Source organism: Chinchilla lanigera, unplaced genomic scaffold (assembly GCF_000276665.1).
Source record: "Chinchilla lanigera isolate Chin_1 unplaced genomic scaffold, ChiLan1.0 scaffold00104, whole genome shotgun sequence".
In the NCBI taxonomy this organism is placed as follows: Eukaryota; Metazoa; Chordata; class Mammalia; order Rodentia; family Chinchillidae; genus Chinchilla; species Chinchilla lanigera.
In genome coordinates, this window is record NW_004955505.1 from 4,192,912 (window position 1) to 4,217,635 (window position 24,724).

The 24,724-nt window shown below is 41.6% G+C and overlaps 1 protein-coding gene across 1 annotated transcript in view; it reads left to right on the plus strand.

Annotated features, from left to right (window-relative positions):
* Dennd5b (DENN/MADD domain containing 5B) overlaps positions 1 to 24,724 on the plus strand; it is a 160,427-nt gene that overhangs the window by 58,226 nt on the left and 77,477 nt on the right. The window contains exons 2-3 of the mRNA XM_013505934.1: positions 16,076 to 16,141; positions 19,176 to 19,285. Coding sequence (XP_013361388.1) covers positions 16,076 to 16,141; positions 19,176 to 19,285 — 176 coding nt within the window. The remainder of the gene's footprint in view (positions 1 to 16,075; positions 16,142 to 19,175; positions 19,286 to 24,724) is intronic.

A 24,724-nucleotide genomic window follows, 5' to 3' on the forward strand; every position in this document is an offset into this window, starting at 1 on the left:
ACATAGGTACATGTTAATTTTCTAGGTAGCCCAACAATTTCCAAAGTTGCTTTACCACTTTATGCTCCCTACTAACAATGTATAAGTTTCATTTGGCCCATATTCTCACCAGTACATGGTATTGGAGGTGCCTTTTAACTGTGATCACTCAGTGGGTATGAAGTGATACCTCACTGTGGTTTTAATTTGTATTTTACCTAATGATTAATGATGTTGAACAGCCTCTTATTTGCTTATTGGCTATTTATATATGTCATAGTAGTTTTCTTGTTTAGATTTTTAAATCTAGTTGTTAAAAATAGGGTTTTTTTTTCATTTGTAGGAATTTATTAGATATTCAGATGAGAAATCTTTTGTCAGATGGTATTCAAAGCCTTTGGTTTTAAAAAAAAAAACTTTGGTTTTGAGAGTTATAAATATGTTCATTTTAGAGATCAAAGTGATTGGTTAGTTTATTCCTGGCCATTATGCAATTCCAATTTCTTTGTTCATTTGCTTATTTATTTCAGTATTAGGGATTGAACCCAGTGTCTTCACTACAATTCACAGCATTTTTACATTTTTTATTTTGAGATAAGGTCACGATAAGTTAAAGGCTAAACTTCAGTTGGCAATCTTTGGGTCTCAGTCTCCCAGATTGCTGGGGTTATAGATGTGTGCCACCACACCCCGCTATAATTTGAGTTTTAAATTGATTAGGGTGTTGGGAGGGATATATTAGTTATCTACTGCTATGTCACTGACTGGCCCAAACACATCTGTCTCGGTTAGCTAGGCAGTTCTTTGGCTCACATGTTGTTGGCTGGGATCACTGATATGGCCAGGTGTTCGCGGTGGCCTGCCTCACTTGACAAGTGACTGAGAGCCAGTTGGCTTCTGCACACTTCTGTATCATCTCATTATTCGTGCGTTAGCACAAGGTCTTTAGATGGTAGCTGTATTCTAAGGCAAGAACAGTGAGAGCTGCCAGGACTCCTGAAGAGCTATGCCTAGCACCATCACAGTGACATTTCAGCTGCATTCTGCTGGTTAAAGCAAGCCAAACGCCAGCCCGCATTCAGGGATGTAGACCCCACATCAGGATGGAAGTGGCATGCATGTTCATGCAGGGAAAGGAGGTTTGCTGGCAGACACGTTACCAGAAGGGAGTAGGCCCTTAGAGTCCCTGTAAAAGGTAATCACACTCATGTACTGACCATCCTTCCACTTCTTTTTTTAACTTTATGTGTTAATTTATCCCTTACCACATGCCTTTTGCTTCCAGTGTTTATAACCCAGATCCAAAAGATCACAAGATGATGGTGGAGATAAAAAAAGACTTAGTACTTTTCACTTAAAAGACAAAAGAGGCCACCAGCTGAATTACTATAGAGGTAATTAGGGTTCATTTCCCTAATATGCTGGGAAGAATGTTATAATACCACTTTACTGATGAACGGAGTAGCTTAACCACACCCAGTAGTGAAGTGTGCTGACAGTGCAGTGTCTTCCCTCTGGCCCATCACCACGGTCCTAGGATTGAGGATCTGTTCCTGGGCAGCATCGTGGATCTACGTGTGTCTTGTACACTCAGATGAACCGTTCTGAGCCGAAGCCATTCTTGATAAACTGGACTTTGCAACTGGCAGGCAACCCCACTCCTTCCCTCTAAAAAAGAGCACTATTTAGATGTTTTTATCACTGACGCTTTCCTGAGGTCTGTAAGAACTGAACAGATAAGTTATCCAGGCTTACCTGAAGTCACAGTTCTGCTCAGCCTGCTCAGTAGTTGAATGCACATGCACCTGTGCCCAGCTAAAGATTTTTTTAAAAATTGCTGTGCCCTTTCCCACACATCGATAAGTCTCAAAGACGAACTGCCACCTCCCTGGACCTAAGAAGGAGTGGGAGGGGAAGAAGAGAGGCAAGTTCTGTGCGGAAGAAAGTCTGTTCCAAACAACTGATCATCTTCACATTCCTCTGGATAATTAGGGTGAGATACAGTAAAGTAGAAGCAAGACCATCAAAGGAAACAGTAGCTTCCTTAGTAATAGTAATCCAGTTTTGTTTGTTTGGTTGTTGTTTTCTAACAAGATGTTGGGAAAGCCATGCTGATGGTTATGGAATATACTAAGAATAATACTGACAATCTTACTAGTTTTAAAAGTTGTAATCTCTTTAATATTTCCTCCACTTATAAATTAGGGATCTGAGCTAGGATGGTGATGCCCGCCTGTAATCCCAGCACTTGGGAGGCTGAGGCAGGAGGATCATTGCAAGTTCAAAACCAGCCTGGGCTACAAAGTGAGCTCAAGGCCAGCCTGAACTGCACAGCGAGTTCAAAAAGACAAAAATAAAAAAATAAATTAGGGATCTGGAGCCAGGCATGATAGCTCACCCTTGTAATCCACACACTCTTGGAAGCTGAGACAGGAAGACTACAAGTTTGAGCCCATCTTGTGCAGTTTAGTGAAAGCCTGCCTCAAAATAAAGAGCTGGACTGTAGCTCAGTGTTAAGGTCCTGGATTCAGTCCATAATATTGTACCTCTACCCACCCCAAATGAGGATCTGCCCAACTCTCAGAGGAAGGGGCATGGATTTAGGAATGCAGAGTGTATCAGATTTCAGTTCCTCATGTGGCTATATTTTCCTAAGAAATTTTCAAAGATAATTTGACTCTGAATTTAACCTTACTCTACTGTACCATGTAATACAGGTTCTATAAATAGGAGCTTACAGGAATGTGTCTAACTGAAAGGCATATTGCTCAAAATATATTTATTTTCTTCTTTGCTGACTAAATTTATTTCAGCTCAATTACCTACTTCTATGTGAGCTCTGAATTAGCAAGTGTTTTAATTCACTGTGTCTGGAAACTGCAATAATACAAGATTGTTTTCCCATACTTTGGACACAAGGTTAAAATGTCTGTAGGACATTATGGTTTATTTCATTTTTAAAATCTTCAACACAAAATATCTTCAGGAAATTGGCTTTTATGTATAATATTGGGTCAGGTGTGGTGGCACACACCTATAATCCGAGCACTTGGGAGACTGAGGCAGGAAGATCGCTATGAGTTTGAGGCCAGCCTGGACTATATAAGCAAGTTCAAGGCCAGCTTCTACTACATAGTGAGACCCTGCTTCAAGGAAAAAAAAAAAATAGGTAATATAATTCATTTTCACATCTGTAAGTTGGGTACTGTTTATTTACTCCTCTGTAAGTAAATTATTTCTACAGTAAGTTCCCAACTGGCATATGGATAAGATTAGACTAGAGAAAAAATTTATTTGAAAACAATTTTTGTGTCCTTTCACATTGTCTAAACTCTATAAATTTTTTTGCCATGTTCCAGTTTAGAATTGTCTGCATAGGTAACAAACACATCCAGCTAATGGTGCAGACTTTTTATTTGGGGCAATGAAAATGCTCTAAAATTCAGTAGTGGAGCTGGTTGCACAGTTCAGTGAATGTACTGAAAAATCACTGAATTATATACTTTAAACAGGTAAATGTTAGGGGTGTGAAATGTACCTCAGTGGGGCTGTTGCACGAGCACATGTGTTCATTACGGGCTGACCAGCCAGTTAATGAAACTTACTTGAGCAGACAGTGGACTGACCTTTTCTGACTTCGGCAGTAGCGCACCAGCCTGGTCGTATCTGGAGTGGTGTGACCTTCCCTTGTGGGCACTGGAAGTGATTAAGCAGTCCATGTGAAGCTAATGGGACTAGGAGAATGAGTGCTTTTTTTTCTGGTGTTACTGGAGAATGAACCCAGAGTCTCGGCACGGAGCTACATCCCCAGCCCCTTTTAATTTTTTGAGGCAGGGTTTCACTGAGTCACAGAGTTGCCCAGGCTGGGCTTAAACTTGGAATCTTCATGCCTTAGCCCCCCAGAGTGCTAGGATCACAAGTGTGCACCACCATGCCCAGCCTATTTCATTCTTACTCAAGTTCTCATATAAAGTGAACATGATACACTGGAAGGCATGAACTGAATCTGGCAGGTGAGTAGGGAAGAACAACACTCAGTGTTTGTACTGATCGTGTGATGCTGAGGAGTTTATCCTTTAACAGTGTAGGGGGCACAGCTGTTTCCATCTACCATGGATTTTGTTAGGAGCTTGGTCTCTGTTGCTTCTGATTCGTCCTGTACAGTGTCATGCTCTCACCTCACAAGGTGCCCGCAGAAAGCTTCGCACAGCGTCTTCAGCTTCCAAGAGTAGCTAAGCGTGCGAATTTCTTCCTTTTCCGTTTGCTGCCATCTGAGGTTAGTAACAGTTCCTGGCTAGTCATCAAGCACCCAGAAGGAGGGAACGAGAGTAAGTGCATCTCTTTTCTCTCCAAATCCTTTCTGTAGCAATGCCAAAGCACCGAGGGAGCCGGGGCTCCAGATTCACACACGCCTCACATGGATGCTGCACAGCTGCTGCATTTGTCTCAGCCTCGCCTGGGGCTGCCCTGCTGCCTTCGGACTCACGTTAATGCTGATCAGGCCCCAGTATTTGTGGGGGCTCCCTGCCAGGGTGGAGAGTGAGCGCACAGGCCAGCTGCGGTTGCTGCAGCAAGTCTTTCAGATAAGGATCATTCTCTTGCTCGCCAAGACAAGGTTAAATTAACACAGCATGAAGCAGAAGGGGTGAAAACATTAGAAAACGAGCTGTGCTAGGCAAGTGTGATGCGGTGAACAGGAAGTTCAGGTGACCTTGAAGCCAGTTTGAGACGGGAAGGGAATGTACTATACTAACAGTCACATTAAAGATCTGCTTGCTAATAATCCTAATAAGAACGTTGCACTTGAGTGGTGCTTGGTGGCCCTTGTGTGGCGCGCATGCCTCATGCTTAGCCCTGAGCCCGGCACAGGGTGGACATGTAGTGGAGAGGACACTGTCTTTCCATTTCTGGAGACTTTAATTCAAGCCATAGCTGCCTTTAACGTTAGGCAAACCATAGAACTGAGTGTCCATGTCCTATTGTGAGGTAAGAGAGGAGGGAGGAGGGGACTGTGTAATCTCATAAAGATGATTCAAGCCTAACATTTTATGAATTACTCGTTTATGCAGTGTTATTTTTCTAAAATACTTGAATCAGATTTTATGTGTTTATAGAGTGGCTGATAAGGGGCTTCAGTGTGCGGGAGGACGTAAGATGAGTCATGGGATCAGAGGGCCTGAGGGTGAGAGGTCTCTGACTCGCAGAGCTTCCGTTGTTCACAGGCTCCCTTTCCCTGCCTCTCTTCTCTCCCCCCTGCAGAGCCTGCCAGCGATCCTCTCTTGGGAGCCTCAGCTTTTCACCCCTTCCCACCCATGCAAGGATGAGCTGAGGGGAGGAGGGCAGAGCACATAGTGGAGGCAGGAAGGAGAGGTGTAAGAAGGGGAAGGGGGAGTACAGGAAAGGGAGGGTGAGACAGGAAGGACTGCCCTGCCGGGCCGATTTCCTGATGTCTCCTTTGACTTTGACTTCTTAGACTCGTAGAGTCCCTGGGCTTCACTGCCCAGCCTTTCAAGAGCTCTGGACATGAGAGCTTCTGAGCTTTCTTACCCTCTCTCTTCCCTGACCTTCCTTGAGCACTTGAATCATTTAAAAGCACCTCTACTAGTTCCGGCTAGGGAGATAAGACTTAACCATCGTACAGCATTGTTATAACGTTGTTCGTATAGGAAATGAATTCTTTACTTTTTGTGGACCAACCCCTAAATACAATTAGTAAAGCTTAGACTTAGCGTGAACTGAAGCTTGGGTGGTTAAAGACAGTTCCTTCTTCTTACCAACGCGTATTTCTGAGCACTTCCCGAAAACTGTTGTACTTTCCACTGCCCTTAACCTCAACTGAGATGGTTTTACCTTACTTGGCTTCTCAAAGCAAAGGCAGCCACAGGCAATGCAGCGTGAGGACTTGGGCAGTGCGGTCAGTGTGTTAACTGCTCGTAGTCCACTTGAGCTGCACGCTGGAGAAAATGTCACAGAAAAAAGCAAAATCTGCCTGTAATAGATAGTAAAGTAGGAGACATTTAGAGACAAGAGGAATCGTCCCTGTGGGTACAGTGAGGGTAGATAGTAAGAATGAAGGTGAAGCCTGAAATCATGGGTGGACGGAGCAAAAGCAGGCCGGCATCCTCCGCGGTAGCCTGAAGGGACGGGTAAGGGGCACAGAGGCACCTGCACTGTATATATCTAACATCTTCTGCTTTTAAAACTGTAAGGCAGATATAGCAAATATTAACATTTGTTGAAATTTCTACACACAAGTGTAAGATTTGTTGATGACTACACACACGGACTCATTTCTGTTCTTTTCTATATATCTGAAATGCTTTTAATTATAAAAAATAGTCTTGAAAGTGAATAGCACAGAGACAAAGGAAACAATTTGAACAGTACACAGACTGGACGGTCAGCTTTTGAATAAGCAGATGTTAAGTGGCAGTCACTTTGGATACCCTTGTCTTAAGGGAGCACATAAGTGCTGTGTCTTTATGCAGCCACAGGACCAAGAGGTGCTGGCGTGGTGGCACCGTCTCCAGTCTCAGCACCGAGGCCGAGGTAGGACGGCGGAGTTTTCTGCCAGATAGGGCTACATAGCGAGACTCTGTCACACAACAGCAAAAGAGTGGATGAGTGTCTAAGATCATCCAGAATTACAGATCAAATGTAATAAAGAAGTGGGTGAAATAGACACCAGACCAAAGCTGCTTTATGGTTTGAGCTTAACTTGTTTTAAGCATGCAGTGTACCAACAGAATGTTACATATCATTACCAGAAATTAATATTAATAAATGACACTGTAGTCACTGTCATCAAAATAGCAAATTCATGAAAACACAAGAAATAAGGGTTTTCACACCCACATATCTGTGAGAAACTTTTTTGGTGGTTGTTGTTTTGGTGCTAGGAATCAGACTCAGGACCTTGTGCTTGCCAAGCAGGTACTGTGCCACTGAGCCATACCCCCAGGCCCCAAAACGTATATTTTTCTGAGTGATTTTAGTACATGGATTTACATTATTTTACACTGTAAAAGCCAGTCATAGTGGTGCACCCCTGCAATCCCAACACTCAAGAGGCTGAGGCAGGAGAATCACTGTGAGTTCAAGGCCAGCCTGAACTACATAGTGAAGCCCTGTCTCAAAAAAGATTCAGAAAACTCCACAAAAATGCCATTTATCCAGTACATGCAATCCCAGTACGCAGGAGGCTGAGGCAGGAAGATTGAGAATTAAGGAGTTCAAGGCCAGTCTAGATAATACAACAAAGGCCCTATCTTGGGGGAAAAAACAAGATACTGTTAACCATCCTTGCTGTCATGCTTACTTTTTCCAAATAGTAGCGAGTATGTTACTATTTAAGTAGCATATTTACTATTTTTTTTTTATTTTTATTATATAACCTCACGCATCATTGACATTTTCCTGGCTTACCCTGGGTCACATACAGCTTAAGTCATAGTATATTTATGCTTCAGAAACATAACAGCTAAAGTCATTATCTACAAGATGAGAATATTCAGCCATTTATTACAGGGAACTTTGTGCTTGAAAGATTTCTTTCATTCCAGCTTGTTTTCCTCAGCCTCTTGCGAGAGAAGGGAGAGCTAAGCATCAGTCCTTATTTTGACTTGGTATCATTAATTGCCCCAAGGCACAGGGGAAAAAGAAAGCATCTGGGAGACCAATGAGAGCTTCAGCGTGAAGCGCTTTGAGTTTTGGCCCCTGTGGCAGAGGTTCCCCAGCCACTTGAGAATGTGGACTTGGAGATGGGCATGACCCGGGTGGAGATACGTTCGGTGGAAAGTCGTGAACGTGGGTAGGAGTGCAAGTTGGTGGAGCCTGGTCAAGCGCACGTACTTGAGGACCGTAGAAGAGCACGCCATATGGGAGCACCCAGCAGCAGCCCAGGCGTTAGGGCTTGGTGGAATTTGGGGAAGGATGCCTGACCTTTCTAACCACAGATTTTCTTACACCAAGATTCACTTCCACTTGGGGATCTCACCAGTGGGCCACTCCTCTGCACTTGCCTTGGGGAGTGCAGCACCTCTACTGCACTCCTAAGTGTTACAACTGGGAATAGTAAGGCTTTACACAGTACCTAGAGATAGCAGCTGGAAATCACAAGCACAAAACAGCACCATTTGTTTAGGAAAAGTTTTACGAGACTTCTTCCATTGCTCCTAGCATTACTCAGTCTTTTGGGGTCGTTTATAGATTTATTTCTTCTGCCCTCCCACTCTTCCTTCTATTCTCCTTTGGTGCTGTGGGTTGAACCTGGAGCCTTGGCACTGGGCTATATCCCTGGCCCTTTTTATTTTTTATTTTGAAACCAGGTCTTGCTGAGTTGCCCAGGGTGGGCTCAAATTTGAGGTTTCACACTATTCAACATAAAAACTTCCAAGGAGCAGAACTCTGTGGGAGTATGTGCTCCATAGCTCTCCTCTATGTGGGATGAATGAGACTCACGAAATTTTTTAAATACAGGCAATATGAAGCAAAGCTCCCTGTGTTGAGTTTAACCTACTTTGCAGTTACATTTATATACAAGAGCTGTGTACAAAGGTTAATATGGTAGTAAAAACATGCATATCTTTTCTCCAAAGATTGAAAGAAAAGTGCTGGTAACTGTTGGCCCTCTAGGTCGGGAGTTGAAGACTGCTAGAGAGAAGTCCATAGACAGGAAGAGAGAAGTGGAGGCATGAACTGAGGAAAACACTGAAGATCTTTGCTCAGAAGGGAAAATAGTTAAAAATATTGTTGGATGGGTTTTTAAATTTTTATTTATAAGCTGGTTATTACCAACTATACCCTATTTCTGAATATTTACTAGGTTGGAAGTAAAAATTGCTTAACCTGTGAGTCCCTGAGAACTTTCCTGCATTCTTGTAATAAGCCCTCAGCCCCAAGCTCTTCATTTTGGGTACCTTCCTCCAGTCAGAGGGACGGGGGCGCTCTGGAGAAAGGACTGGTGAGCCCAGATGGAACCTACTGTGTCCTTCTAAATTAAGGAAGTACTCAAAAAACAGACCAGGCCTGGGGATGTAGCTCAGTGGTAGAGTTTGCCTAGCATGCTTGAGACCCAGGATTTGAGCCACAGCACTGCAAAAGAAAAACAAAATGGAGTGGGGACCAAGCTAAACTAAACTGCAAGCCACATAGAGAAGGGGTGCTCTTGGGAACGCAGAGGCAAGTGAGAGCTGCCAATAACCAATGTTGAAAGCCAAAATAAAAGTATTTCAGATTATGAACTAAAATGGGTATTCCTCAATCCATAATGATATAAATCAAGCATCTGATAACTTTTTTTTCTTTTTTGCATGAAACAGTTTTTTTTTTTTCCCCTAGGGATTGAACAAAGCATGTGGGATGAGAGGTACAGTTTGGTCCCCATTTGGAAGATACAATCTGCTGTTTTATTCTATCCTGAGAGCCTGGAATAGCGGCTTGGCTTGCAGAGCTCTGTGAATCCGTGAGGAGTGAATGAGCGCGGAGCGTGGGCTACGCGTGCAGTGTGCAAGGAGCCAGCGAGGCAGCGGCTGCAGGGCTCTGAGCCTGGCGCGGGAAGCTGGAAAGGAGAGGAAGCTAGGAGATAGAAACTGCACAGTTTTATGGCCATGTAAATGTGGAAGAAAGGAAGATGGGAGAAGGAAAGGGAGAAATCTAGATGTTCAGTCTAAAAGTTGAGGACTCCCTGTTGGTCAGATATCCCAAGTCTGTGCCAGATGATACTGAGTGCTAGCAGAGGTATTACAAATGTGAGTCCTTTCTTGATAGGATTTTTCAGTGTTAAAATTAACCCATTTTCAAGCCTGAAAAAATAGAAATACTGAGATAGCTTCATGAGTTGCGGCGCTATTTCAGAGGAATGGCCTTGAGGGAAAAGAGGGACTCAGTTGTGCAAATGTTGGAACCGAGGCGTTTGGTAGCGAAGCAGCCAAATGGAGGGCCTCAGAAGACAGGGCATGAACTCACAGCTAGAGACTGTCTCACAGGGTTTTTGTTGTGTTTTTCTGATGAAGGAGGGGCGACTTTGTTTCTTCCATATAGAAAAGAATTATTCTGTCGCCTTGCCCCAATTTATTCTTCCTGGTTGTTCTGTGTTCAGTTTAACAACTTAAGAAAATAGTTAGAATGGCCTTTTGCCTCTACCAAAGGTGACTTGACTTTTTTCTTTCTTTGACCGTAGCTTTGGGAATCCCTTTTTGTGGAACTGGGTAGGTCTTACATGGGCCACTTTGACCTCTTGTGAATGTGTGAAAGGCATGATTTCACAGGTCTGTGCAGTGCCTTGATGCCATTTAAACCTGGACCTTTAGGTAACATGAACATATTAGGGGAGAGTGTTGAGGGCTTTTGAATAAAAGGACACACTGGTGCAGAGAAACTCAGGCCACTTTTGCTCAAAATTCCCATCGACAGTTATCCCGGCTACCAACAACTTGGTAACTAGGGAGATAATGATGCTTCAGTTTGATTCTTAATGCAAGCACTCTCTCAGTAAATCTTATTACTAACATTTTTTGCCCCATTTTCTAACAGTAATTTAACAGACCATGAAGCAAGGTGTAACATTATTTTACATTGGTGGACGAATGTACCTGTACTTCCTTCCCCACCTTGTTATTTATATCTTTGCTTTAGAGAACTTTGTGATTTCCTTTCACGGTGTTTTTTTCTCTTCCAAAGATAGTAGTGTGTGTGTGTGTGTGTGTGTGTGTGTGTGTGCTACTGTTGATTCAGTTCAGGGCCTCGTGTATACTAGGCAAATGCTCTGCCACTGAGCTCTGTCCCAACCTGCAAGTAGTATCCTTGTGTGAGCTGACATCTGTATATAAGTTAACTTGAGTTACTTACATTTTTCCACTCCTAAAATTTGTAGTCCATATTGGCAGCAAAAAGGAATGGATGGAAATGGAGGAAGGATCTACCTCCGCACTGAAGAAATGACTGCTGTGAGTTACTCAGCAGGAAAGTTTCATTTTGAATCATCTTAAAAATGTTCCTTGTCACTATAAATATTTCAGTGACAAGTGACTGTTTTGTTCCTGGAGGCTAAGGATTGCTCTCTTGGTGTCTCCTTAGAGAATACATTTGTTAGTGAAAGGGAAAGATTTGTCTTATATTGTGTAATAAAATAGAAAAGAAGTGCTAATATTACTGCAGTTTCCCAGAAATATATTAGATAAGTGATTCTCATAGCAAGCAGCCATCTAGTAATAACTGTATTAGTGGCAGGCATGGATGCCTGTAGTCCCAGGCAAGAGGATCCTTGTGAGTTTGAGGCCATCCTGGGTTACCAAGTGAGTTCAAGGCCAGCCTGATCTGCATAGTGAGACCCTGCCTCAAAAAGACAAAATATAATAATAATAATATCAAAGTAATAAAATCATCTATATTTTATACATGAGGAAACCTTGGCTGAAAAATTGTGGTTTGCCACAGGCTGTGAGATTAGCATATTCATCCAGAACTACAGCGTTGCTTTCTTGGCTGTAGTTATTTGAAAACCATTTTCATATTAGTAAAACTCAGTTACTACTGTCAAACACATGGTTCGTATTAACCTTAAAGTTACTCTTTCAAATGAGTTATGAGTTCAGTGACTTTATTATATATTTTTATTGGTACATGGTTTTAATACATGAGAATTACAATAATCTTGGAGAATTGGTACATATACAGGTTGCACCTTAACCATTTTTGCTTCCTCTCCTCCTAAATTTAATTCTCTCTTCCTTTTTTTCTATGCATTCATTTTTAGTACTGGGGATTGAACCCAGGACCTTCACCCTAAGCTACATCTCCATTCCTTTTTTATTTTGGGACAGGATCTTGCTAAGTTCTCCAGGCTGGGCTTGAACTTGGGATCCTCCTCCTGCACCTCCCAGAGTGCTGGGATTACAGGCGGGCACCACCGTGTCTAGTTTCAGTGAATTTTAAATGTTTTTTTTTTCTTGTTTCATATTTTTAGTGTGAAAAGAATACTATGCTAAAACCAAGATTAGGAGTGAAAACTTTCTTTATTTCTTTTTATTAGAGAACGCTAGATCCTAGATTCATTGCTAAGGTTTCTATAAGTAAATATGCTGCTGTGTTCTATGCTTTGTGGAAGGCCGCACGGTGCCTGGTACTGGGCTGTGTAATGAAGACTCTGTCTACACTTTGATCTGGGTTCTTGGCCCTGAATTCTTAAAATCTGTGGCTTTCCCTGAGTGATAGGAAGGTTATACCAGTAAGATGACTAATGATGGGTCCTTTGGTATCTTCAGGATCAGAGCTTCAGGATGGGAGTTGCCCGAGGACCTAACGTGAGCAAACGGGCTTTGAACCAGCCTGACTCCTGGGGAATGGTGGAGATTGGAAATTGAGTTCAGTCCTGCGGCCAATGATTTAGTCAGCCAGACCTATGTGATAGAGCACCAGTAAAATCTCCGGACCCTGAAGCTTACTATGCTTCCTGATAGGTTGATACATAGGGGTCCGTGTGTGTGTGTGTGTGTGTGTGTGTGTGTGTGTGTGTGTGTAGATGGTATGCCTCAATTTTCAGGGAGAAGATGTGCAACCCCTGCTTTCCCGCCAAGGCCTCACCTTGTGTGTCTCTTCATTTGGTTCTTAGGATTTGTATCCTGTGTAATAAAATTGTAATCATCAGTGTGCCACTTCTCTCTGAGCTCTGTGAATTGTCTGGTGAATTATCAAACCTGAAGGCCTTCTGAGAACTTCCTATCAATAGCCAGCCTATCAGAAGTGCAGATCACATGGGCACCCCAAGAACGTGGTGGGGTCTGAAGTGCGGTCTTATTGGAGAGCGTCCTCTTACACTTGTGGAGTCTGCGCTAACTCTGATTAGTGAGAGAATTGAGTTGTAGACACTGCATTGGGGTTGAAGCAGAGCACTGTAACTGTGTGAATAAATTCAGTAATTGACGTGTATTTAGTGTAAAGCTAACTATGTTATGGCTGTTTAATTTTGATGTAATGAAAAGGAAAGATACTATGGGTCTCTTAATCTGGAACTTACTGGGTTGATGTTAATGTGTTCTTGATATAATCTTTGATGATGCTGGCTTTCTTGTCCAGTATTCCTCAGTAGGGTCAGTGGATTTGCAGAACTCCATCTAGGTTGTTTTGCTTGATGCTGAGCATCCCAGACATGCACAGTCCCTGGCTTGGAGGTTGTGGGTTTAGAAAGGCTACCACCTCATTGTGGGCTAGAACACCTGGTCTTAGCTTAGTAGTGGGTGTATGGCTTCTTTGAAAGGTAAAAAAAACAGGCAAATTCTGTTTATATTTGAAGAACTATATCCACTGTGTATTGTATTTGAACATAGTAGCACATGAGGTGGAGAATCACCAAGGAAGAGATGGCACAAAATGTAGTCAGGGATTAGTATTACACTAAGGTCAGACACACAAACTCTGGCTAACACACACAGAAGTGCATTCTCAGCCAGCTACTATCAGTGCTGTAACAATGCCAAACTCTCACTGTCTTGAGACAGTGAAAGTTTATTTCTCCCTCACATTTAGCTTAATGTGGGAGAAGGGTACAGGGGCTGTACTTTGTAAAGCCATTCAGTGACCTGACTTCCTTTTCAAGGCCTTGTTTGCACTTGTGTTTAAGCTGATGGATGCCAGAAGAAACACAGATAGTACCCTAAACCTGGGTGTGACACAGCCACTCACATCGCAGTGTAAAGAATAATCCTTTGCTTCCAACCCCAGAAGCAAAGTGTGGGAAGAAGAGAATCCAGATGTTGGTGAGGAAATGTAGGTACGGTGTATGTGGGGGCCGGAAGGTATTTGTAATGAGTCATTCCTTTATTCCTTCAGTTCAAAAGTCCTATAGGCAACTTTCTGAGCTCTTTGTTTTAGTTGCTGTTTTTGTAGGTTTCGACAAAGCTTTTTGGAATACAGAACCCTGTTTTTCTGTAGGTAGATGGTACCCTAAAATAGCTTTGCCTTTGTTACTGTCCTGGAGTTATTCAAAGCTCAGACATGGAGGGGAAAGTTCCCTGACCATTAGTATTACCACTACTTGAGTATTTATTATTATTATTATTATCATTACTATTATTATTATTATTATTATCACCATCATCATTATCATCATTTTGGGCTTTTTTGAGACAGGGTGTCTCAGTATAGCTCAGGCTAAACTTGAACTCACTATGTAGCCCCAGCTGGTCTCGAACTCATAGTGATTCTCCTGCCTCAGCCTCCTGAGTGTTGAGATTACAGGCATGTGCTACCATTCCTGGCTTTTGACTCTTTAAGGAAAGGACTCCAGCATCTCTAGGGATATCTGGAAGCTGTGGACATCTGGGTAGCCCATAAAAGGCACCCAGTTTTAACTACCACTCTTCAGAGTTGCTGAGTTACAGAGCTCTAATGTGAGTTTATTGCTAGCCCATATGATAGAGTAGTAAACTTCGCTCCAGGAGTTGGCATTTCATAGCTAAGAGAGCATAAGAAAATAGTTTATTAATTGGGGCCATAGTAAAGAATACATTTTAGCTTACATTTGCATAGAGTGACTCACAAAAGGTAAATTACTTATAAGATTGTACATAATATATGCCTGTGTCTTTACCTTAAATATTGGAATATAAATTTGGGGTTCTTGCTGTCTCATCTAGGGTGATCGTGACTCTTTGGTTCAAGTGATCGTCCTACCTCAGGTTCCCAAGTAGCTGGAACTACAAGTATGCTACCTCATCTGGTTTTGGAATGTAATTTTAAAATACACCTGGTTTTGAGGTGGGTGTGGTGGCATATGCCTAGAACCCCAGCACTTGGGAGGTTAAAGCAGGAGGATCGCCACAAGTTTGAGGCCAGCCTGGGCTACATAGTGAGTTCAAGGCCAATCTGGACTACATAGTGAGACTCTTGTCTGAAAAAAAACAAAAATACATACACACATACATATGCATACTTGGTTTCTAGAGCAATTTTAGATGTATGATCATACAGAACCCCCAAATACCCCAGTCCATACAATTTCCCCCACTGTTAACATCTGTAGTAGCCTGGTACATTTGTCAAAGCTAATGAATCAGTATTGATGCATTACTGCTAACTAAAGTCTACACCCTCCTCAGTGTTGCTTAGTTTTTACCTAGTGCCTTTTTTCTCTTAGAATATATTCCAGTATATTCCATCCCACTCAGTTGTCATGTTTCCCCAGGCTCCTCTTGCCTCTGACAGTTTCTCAGACTTCTGTTGTCCTTGCTAATTTTCATGAGGACTGTTAGGTATATTACTGGTGGCACCGCTTGGAATTTGATCTTTTACTTATACTGGTGTTTGGGGTTTGTATGTTAAGACTGTATAGGGCCAGAGATACAGCTTAGCAGCACAAGTGCCTGCCTGGCAAGTGCAAGGTCCTGAATTCGATTTCCGGTACCAAAAAAAAAAGTAGGAAGGTAAATTTGTTTGGTGGGTATGGTGGCACATGCCTGTAATCCCAGCACTCAGGAAGCTGAAGCAGGAGGATCGTTATAAGTTTGAGGCCAGGCTGGGCTACAGAGTGAGTTCAAGACCAGCCTGAACTGCATAGTGAGACTCTGTCTCAAAAAGACACACACACACAAAAAAAGACTGTTTAACCTTACAAGAAATTGCCACAGTGCCTTCTGGGGTGGCTGTGCCATTCTGCATTCCCGTCAAGGAAGGAGAGTTCCTGTCACCTCACACCCTTGTTAGCATTTAGTATAGTTGGTTTTTTGGTACAGTGGGTGAGGTGCAATGTCTAAAGTTGGTCATTTAGTCTTACTATCATACTTTATTAACTCCTGCTGCGGAAACACTGGCGTTCGCTTGCTGTTTCTCTTGAAATTAGCCTTAAGAAGAGGATGTGTGTGCTTTCCCCAAATAACCATAACACATGTTTAAATGACATTTCATGTATTACATTAAAATTGTCTGTTCTCTTATCTTTCTTGTTACTAATAATGCAGAAGCTGCATTCCACTGGTGTTAATGTCCGATGTTTAATTGCTTTTGTTAATTTTTTACTTTTATTTTCCATTCTTCAAAGTCATTTTTGCCTTTTTGTTCGTTCTTTGTTCATCAAGCTTTTTGTTTCTGTTACATTATGTAGTTTTGTACCAATGGCTAGAAGCAGATCGTCATGGCAAGAGCCAAGATGCTGCCAATTCGACTTCAGGTAAAAATAAACTAAAAACACCAGATGAGGTGTTAGAAATTATTATTTTAATTCACCCCAAACCTAGTGCAAATGCCTTCTTACTCGGTTTGCTTGGACAAACATAGGTACTAGTTTGTATTCTGTTCTCTCATCTGTATCTTAATTTTCATGAAGACCACATTTGCTTCAGGCCTTGCAAAGAGTGTGCTCACTAGCCTTTAAGCTCTCTTGGCATATATTTCCTACGTTGTTAGGCGAAAGGTTTAGTTACAGCTTAAATTTAGTAATTAACTAGGGAATATTATTTGGAATTGACTTTATATGTAATTATGGCAAGGACATTAGTAATTGAATGTCGGGAGCTTTTTGGTGGGGGGAGTGCTGACAGTCAAACCCACGGCCTCAGAAGGCTGTATCAATTTATAATTTTTCAGGATAATATTTAAAAGGCAAATTTTAACTTAAGGATGTGTATGTACAATTTCTGTTTCCTGGGAATCTGAATTCTCAAACCTAGTCATTTTTCCTGTTCAGACTGGGCAGGAAGTTCTAAGAGATTTTTAAAGAATGCATTCGGAATCCAAAGTGCAGAATTCATTCCGCTCCAGAGCCCCAGGGCACTTCCGAGGCCCTCTTCTTCGGCTGACCCTGGTAGGAAAGCTGCATCTACCCATTTTAAATCCTTAACAGTGATGTCTGCGCTTCTGCACAATTGGTTCTTTCTCTCATTTCCTCCAAAATATTTGCCAAGACAGCTGTCTGTGTAACAACCAGCTTTCCTGTTGCTCCCTTTTTAACAATGTAAGAGGTGGTGGTGGTGGTGGTGGTATTTTTCTTCTGTTAGATTTTGTGTTGGTATCCTATGGGTTTTGTGTCTTTGTGAAATTCTCTCTCTGAAGGTGATTTTGTTTCTCTCCCTTTAATTTATTATGCCTCAGGAAGGTATAGCATTCCTTAGGCAACAAAACAATCATACTGAGAATGGCCCTTGTGGCTTCTTTGATTTATCCCTGCCCCAATAATAGCTAATACGTAAATGAAGATACTGTTACTCTTTTAACCAAACACAGCCCGGAATTCTTGAGCAGGTAAGTGGTGCAGGGAGTCCTATCCTGGGTTATGTGCTGTGTGTTCTGCTCCTGCACTGATGCCTGCTTTACTTTTAGTAGTGGATGTAAAACAAGCATTTGGTCTCTCATGGAGGGCAGAGGAGAAGAGGGTGTCACATGTCTCTCGGTTATCTCAAGACACGCTTGTTGCCAAATCATCACAGCCAGCAGCACACACTTTTAGTACCAAGAGGGAATTTTCATTGGTTTTTTTTTTCAACTTAAAGTGAAATGAAATGTAACTTTATTTTTACTAAGAAGCAAATAATTTAAAAATTCTTAGTGTTCACATGAAAATTTAGTAAAAGCTTAAGGGTATCATTTACTTAAAATAACAGTGTTGAACCCTGACTCTTCTCCCGCTGCACTGACTCATACAGTCTCACATTTTTCCGTTGACCTTCCCTACACCCCTCCAGCACTGGGGCTTGAACCCAGGGCCTTTAAACTGAGCTACCTTTTCAGTCCTTTTTGTTTTTTATTTTTAGACAGGGTCCCTCACTGAGTTGCTCAGTCTGGGCTCGTACTTTCAACCCTCCTACCTCAGCCTCTTAGAGCGCTGAGGTTATAGACGTAGACCACCAGGCCCAGCCTCTCCATGGATGTTTTGTCACTTAAGAGTATGACGCAAAAGCTGATTAAACGCTGCTTAAGAATGCTTTAACAGTTTCTCTCCTGGAAATGAAAGCTTTCCACTCTTAGAAGCAGGAAGCCTGGAGTAGAAAGATAAAGAGAAGTGGTGTTTGCCTAACCAAGTCAGTGGCGTCCCAGAGAAAATGGTCTTAGTCAAGGACTTCAGTTAGAAACAACAGTTTAGTTGCCTCAGCAAATATATTTAAACTATGTGCTCTTATTCAGAAACAGTCCTGTGTTTCATATTGTGGTCTCCAACAAGATTTTAGAGTGTGACTTTTCCCTCCTTCTGTGATCTGTTAAGTTTTGCACTCAAAGGTGTTTCAGTATGTGTTTTCATATTTTTCCCAAAGTGGAAACTGAATCTAACAAGATATCAAAGAATGACTCATAAATCAGGTTGCTTTATGATATTTTTAGTTGTGCAGATATTGGTAAATAACATTTATATTTTGCTACTATAACTAGTGTTTTGTACTTAATTAGAATTTAGAAAGTAGAAAACACAGGTGACAGAATAAAAATACTCCAAGGTGTTATTATTATTCCTTGATCCCAACATTTTGACGTTGGGATTTTAAGATCTATCTACATTAAAATATTTTATGAACTAAGACAGATGGGAATAACAAGTATTATGGGAATTGATTTGGTCAGAGAGGTAAAGAACTGATTTGACAGGTGTTCTTGAATTTTCTCATATGAAATAGTTTACTTTTTAATCTTTCCAGAATTTTGACCGGTGAAGTTGCCTTACACTAGCTCTTTTTTTAAAAATGGTTAATGTGGTATGTTGTTCTGCCCACTAGACAACTCCATAATGATGTTTCTGGTTTTGTAATTTGGTTCCTAAAGAACTTGGATATAAAAATGTGAAAAATCAAAATTGCTTCCTCTGTGCCCTGCAGCATTGAGTCTATGTATAAAACTTCGGAATTGTAAAAAATAGTTTAGCTTACATCTAGATGTTTCTTTAGTGAGTTATCTGTTTATATATAAAAGTATTACCCTATATAGAAATGAGTACAATAATTGTGTTACAGCAATAGTTATATTAGTGTGTCTGGATTTGTTTTAGTATTGGTAATATAGGTAATGCTTTAAGATTCAGATTCTGAGGTTTTTCTTAAGTGCCAGTCTCTTATTCAGAGTTTTTCAGTTGTCCATTTAGGATTTTACAACTTAGTATTAGAAGTGGAACTTGAATCAGACTTCAACATTATCAGTAAATATATATACAAAAGAAAATAGAAAACAGTGACACACTTTTGAAAAAGTTGTAGATACTAATTATTTATTACTTGTTATAGGTGAAAATTTTGACCAGAGCCCTCTGAGAAGAACATTCAGGTCCAAAGTTCTGGCCCACTACCCTCAGAACATAGAGTGGAACCCGTTTGATCAAGATGCAGTGAACATGGTTTGTATTTTCTTTTCTTCTACAGTCTGTCTTTAACTTGTGTTTTATTTTGTAAAGATGACAGCAGTGGCTATATTTTGAATGTGTACATTAATTTAATTTAATCCTTTGGATAATTATGTAAAAAACATAATATTGCCCACATTTTGCAGATGTGTAAACTGAAGCTCAAAGTCACTTCCAGGGGTTCCCCACAGCCAATAAGTGTTTACAAGACATCCTCAAAACTCATTTCCTACTCTTAAGCTGTGTTGTGGGTTTGTGTTAACTAATACATAGATGCTTTGATAAGCAGTGATACTACTTCATCTGATAGAAGAAGCGTGGTTAGTTTCCATATTTTAAGAAATATTGTGTGATGGTCCTGTAATTCATCATTTTCACAGACAGTGTGAGGCTGGATTGGAACCTAGACGTGTTGTTTAGACATTAGTAGGCATTTGTAAGGAATCTGAACCAATGTAATGAGTTACTAGTAGTGATTAAAAATGTGCTTTAGAGATTCTTAGAAATAAAACTGGACATAGTTTTCCTCTCACTTTAGGAAGAGTTCTGCCTAGAACCTAGATAATATTTTGAATCACTATCAACTCTGTGATTACATAATTCAGGAGGCCCCAGAGTGACCAAACATGATACCAGGCTTCATGCACGTAGGAATGATTGGTGGTAGGCTGAGGCCCTGTGATACATTTTTTTTTTTTTTTTGAGAATTTTAAAGGTAGAACCAAAGAATATGAAAGACCCTATTATGACCTGATACTCTAAGGAAGGGAAACTAATATTTAGTAAATGCCTGCTAGGGACTTAAGGTATGTTATTTTCATATGCATGTTTACATGTCCCAGTGTGGATTCTTGTTCATATTTTGCAGATTTCAGTAAGTTATGCAGCTGGGTGTGATAGCACCTCTGGTTATTCTGTAATTCCAGCAACTTGAGAGGCTGAAGCAAGAGTATTGGCTAATTCAACTTGGCAACTTAGGGATACCCTGTCTCTAAAGGGGAGAAGGGAGCATGGCTGGAGGCCCTAGGTTCAGCCCCCAGTGCTGCAAAACAGAACACCCATAATAGTAGTAGTAATACTAATTTATCCAAAGTCATGCAGTGAGAGTCTGAGGCTAAATCCAGATCATTTTTAACCTCTAGCTCACTTTTTCCCCACTTGCCATGCTGCACCCTGTATTTTAGTTGAGAAATGAGATGGGTCGCACTGGACCCTTACTGGTATTTCTGTGTCGTAGGAAAGCCTTTGCACCCTGAGCCGACAACAGGGCAGGAGAGTGATAGCATGTTTCTTTTGGTAAGATCGAATCCCTGAAGCACTTAGCGCTTTGACTTGGATTCTTTACAGAGCACAGTGTAGTTATCTTCCCAGACTGTTACTCAGTACCACAATAACCAGAGGTGTTTTTTTTGCTGGACGTTAATGGTATGGATGCCTGGCTTCATCTTTGGTGAAGATAGTACTGTTTTGATGCTGGGTAGAGTGCAACTAGTGCTTATCTTTATGCAACTTAGAGGAGCCTAAACAAGCTTCTGTCTAAAATAGTCAGCAGACAACAGTGACAAAAAATAATTCATCAGCTGCTATGTCAGCAAGTTAATAGAAAGGTATTAAGGAAAAGAGTGTCTAAGTGAAGAATGGAAAAATAGGTAGGAATGTGAATAGATTATAATACTCTCCTTAAATTAATTAAATATTTCAAAGTATAAATTGTTCTGTGAGGAAGTCAAAGTGATGTCCAAAACCAGGTTCCTAGAATAGGAGTCTTGTCACTCAGAACAAAATGCCGCACTTGGTATGCTCTTTTTCCTTTCATCATTTGAATGAATTAATAGTGAGATCCCCATGGTAGCCTTCGCCTCTCTCTGCAAAACATTCATTGTTAAAACAATTATCAGCTTCCTTGATCTGTCTGTGACATTTTCTTTAACGCTGGCTTCTGAGGTTATTTTGTGTAAGCCACAAAAATTTCCCTCTGAAGAATGAATGCGAAGGCTGTGATTTGATAGTTAAGCACCACACAGCGATTTGGTTGATGCTCCAAATTTAAAAGGATTTGCTGGCAGTACTTGAAGATCTCTGAAAAGCATTCCTTTTAACCAGTTTGCTTTTGGGCCATAGATTTACTGCCCTTAGTTTCCTCTTTGATTTATTAGTAAGTGCATTTGTATGAAGCTATAATTTCTTCTTACCTAAAAGTATAAAGCTTTGTCTTGCCTTTAGCAAAGTCCTACTCTGAGTCTTCGCCTTCTGTAGTGTTGTTTCACTAAGAAGCCACAGTGGTGCTTTGAATAAAGGCCATTAGTTTCACACATAAATTAAGTACCAAGAACAATGAACTTGGTTAATTAAAAGAAATCCCATATATATGTGTGTGATGCATATATAGAAGATAAACATGACAGATAACATTATTTTTGAACTATTTCTATACGTTGTTGCTGCCTCTGATTTTTATGAAAAAAATAAGTTGAAATAGTATAAAACAAAACAATACAACAAACAATCACATACCCAATATCCAGAACTAACATACATCAAAGTTGACATGTACCTTTCATCTTAAGGGTGTGTGTTTCTTTGTTTGTTTTTTAGGACAGAGTCTTGCTGTGTAGCTCAGGCTAGCCCTAAACTCATGGTGATCCTTCTGCCTCAGCTTTCCAAGGGTTAGGGATTATAGGTGTGCACCACCATGCCTGGCCTCTTTGTTTTATTTGCTGTACTGGAATTGGTGTTTTTTGGTTTTTTGGTTTTTTTGGTTTTTTTGGTGGTACCAGAGATACTATGCCTCTCTGCTACTGAGCTATATCCCCAGAGCTCTTTATTTTATTTTGAAACATAATCTTATTAAATTACCCAGGCTGGCCTCAACTTTGAATCCTCCTACCTCAGCCTTCTGAGTGGCTGGGATTACAGGCACGCATTACACACGTGGTGTATAACTTTCATATTTTTGGGGGAACAAAGTATGCAATTTATTAAGAAACTAGGGGACAGAAAGGATAGAAGCCCATCTTGGCCAGCAGCATGTCTTTCATATTAAGTGAGGGAAAGCACTGCAAAACTGAGCTGAAGTTCTGCCACTCTCAACTCCGCTCTCGAGTCTTTGAGGTAACTGTGTGTCGGCATCCGTGACTGTGCGCCGCATGTTCTCGTGGAGTCTTGTAGCACCTACGGATTCTCAGGAAGGAGGAAAACACGGTCAGTACTCTACCTTACTTCCTGTTTTAGTTACTTTTCTCTCGTTGCTGAGACAAAATACCCAACACCCAAAATTAAGGAAGGAAAGGTTTATTTAGCTCACAATTTGTAGAGGTTTCAGTCCATACTCAGCAGGCTCCAAACCAGACTGGCACATGGCAGAGAGCAACAGTTCATGGTGGTGGAAAACAGCAAAAGCACACGAGGAGAGCAGGCGGGGAGAGCAAGCCTCTTTCCCTCCCTTACATTGTATGCAAAGTATCTGCCCAAGAGCGGGTGTAGCACTCACACTTACAGTCCCAACGTTGGATCATGAATCAGTCATAAACTCTGGAAGCCTGCACCCATGACTGCATGAGGCTTTGGGGGGACATCCAGAGACAAACCATAGCGCTTTCCTACTCCCTAAGACACAGCACCCACACCTGCAATTTAAAGGAGAAGAGCTTTGCTTCGGCTCTCCGTCTTAGTCCCTGGTTGGCCAGCTTTGTGGCAGGAAGGGACAGAGTAGATGTGTCTTGCAAAGGAAAGCGTGAGGGGAGGAGCCAGGGAGGAGGGAAACCCTGTCGGGCCGTGCCCCCAGCGACCCCGGTCCTGACAAATCAGCTGTGCACTCCCATGACCCATCACCTCATGCCTCACCTGAGAGGTGTGAGGCTCCTGGGAGACATCCAGATATAAACCATAACAACACCTTTTTAAACAAGTTAGATGAAATGTGAGTACTGTATCTTACATGTTTGTCCAAAATTAAATGTGATAAATGATATTTCTAGAAATTAAAGGTATAACTATTATAAGGCTCTTTGTAATCTATGAAGCTGTAAGTTTATAATTTACTGTTTACTTTGATGACAGAGAAGGGTGGAGTTTAGGGATGGGCAAAGAGTAAAGGGGGAAAGGTTGGCAGAAGAAACCTCACCAGATGACCATTTGGCAAGATTAAAAGGAAAAAGGAGGCTAGTGCAGTGGTGCATACCTGTAATCCCAGCACTGAGGAGGCTGAGGCAGGAGGACTGCCGTGAGTTTGAGGCCAGGCTGGGCTACCTGGTGAGTTCAAGGCCAGTCTGAACTACATAGTGAGACCCTGTCTCAAAAAACCAAAACCAAAAAAAAAAATAAAATAAAGGAAAAAGGGCATGAGCTTTTTACATACTCAGCAAGTACTAGACTGTGGGTCTGACTTTATAGTGAAAGGTCTCATTTAGACCCAGTTTAAATTCACGTCTTAAAATAGCATCATAGGTGTGGGGTTTTCAGCAGCCCTTGCTAGGGCAGGCCACCCATTTCCTTAACATTGCCCGGCTTTCTTCACTCACATCTCAGACTCATCACAGCCCCAACCAAAATCACAGTCCTCCTGTTAATCATGGGCAGTGAATAGCACAGCCGTCTGCATGTTTACTTAAGCCAGAAGTCTTAAGGTCATCCTTGGGAATTCTCACTTTCTCTCCCCTCCGATAGGCAGTCAGCTATCTATTTCTGTTTCCACACACCCGCCACAGGCAGACCACCAAGGTCTCCTACCTCATCTCCTGAAGGGACTTGATGAACTACTGAGAAGGTGGCACAAAGCAAAGGGTACTCCTAGCATGTTGTACCTTTTGTAGAACCTATCCAATTGCAATTAGATAATTACGTAACTAAGACTTACCTTGTTATGGCTTGCATCTAGATGTCCCCCCAAAGCCTCATGCAGTCACAGGTGGGGCGGGCTGTTCAGCAGTGACTGGATCTGAGGTGTGTGATGCTGGGATTAAGGGTGATTACTAAGTCAATCCACTGATTGGCTTGGCACCTCCCCTAAGCCCAGCAGCCTAGATAGAACACAAAAGGGGCTGAAAGAAGCTGCTAAGGTCACTTTTTGCTGCCTTCTGCCTGCCATGAACTGTTTCTCCACTGTGATGTCCCTCTGCCAGCCCACCGTGCCTTGGAGCCAGATGGTTATGGACTGAAACCTCTACAGATTATAAGCTAAATAAACGTTTCCTTCTTTAACTTTGGGTGTCAAGTACTTTGTCTCAGCAATGAGAAAGCATTGTAACTAAGACACAGTAACTTTGTTTCCTGCTATAGTGTAATCATCATGAGGACAGGAACAGTTTCTCTTATTCCTTGCTAGGTCCCTAGGCTTGCACATTGTAGGTGCTCACATTACTGGATAAATGAAGGAATACTTACTTGCTTATAGTACTTTTCTTCCCTTCCTTGTCTATTTGGGTACCATCTCCC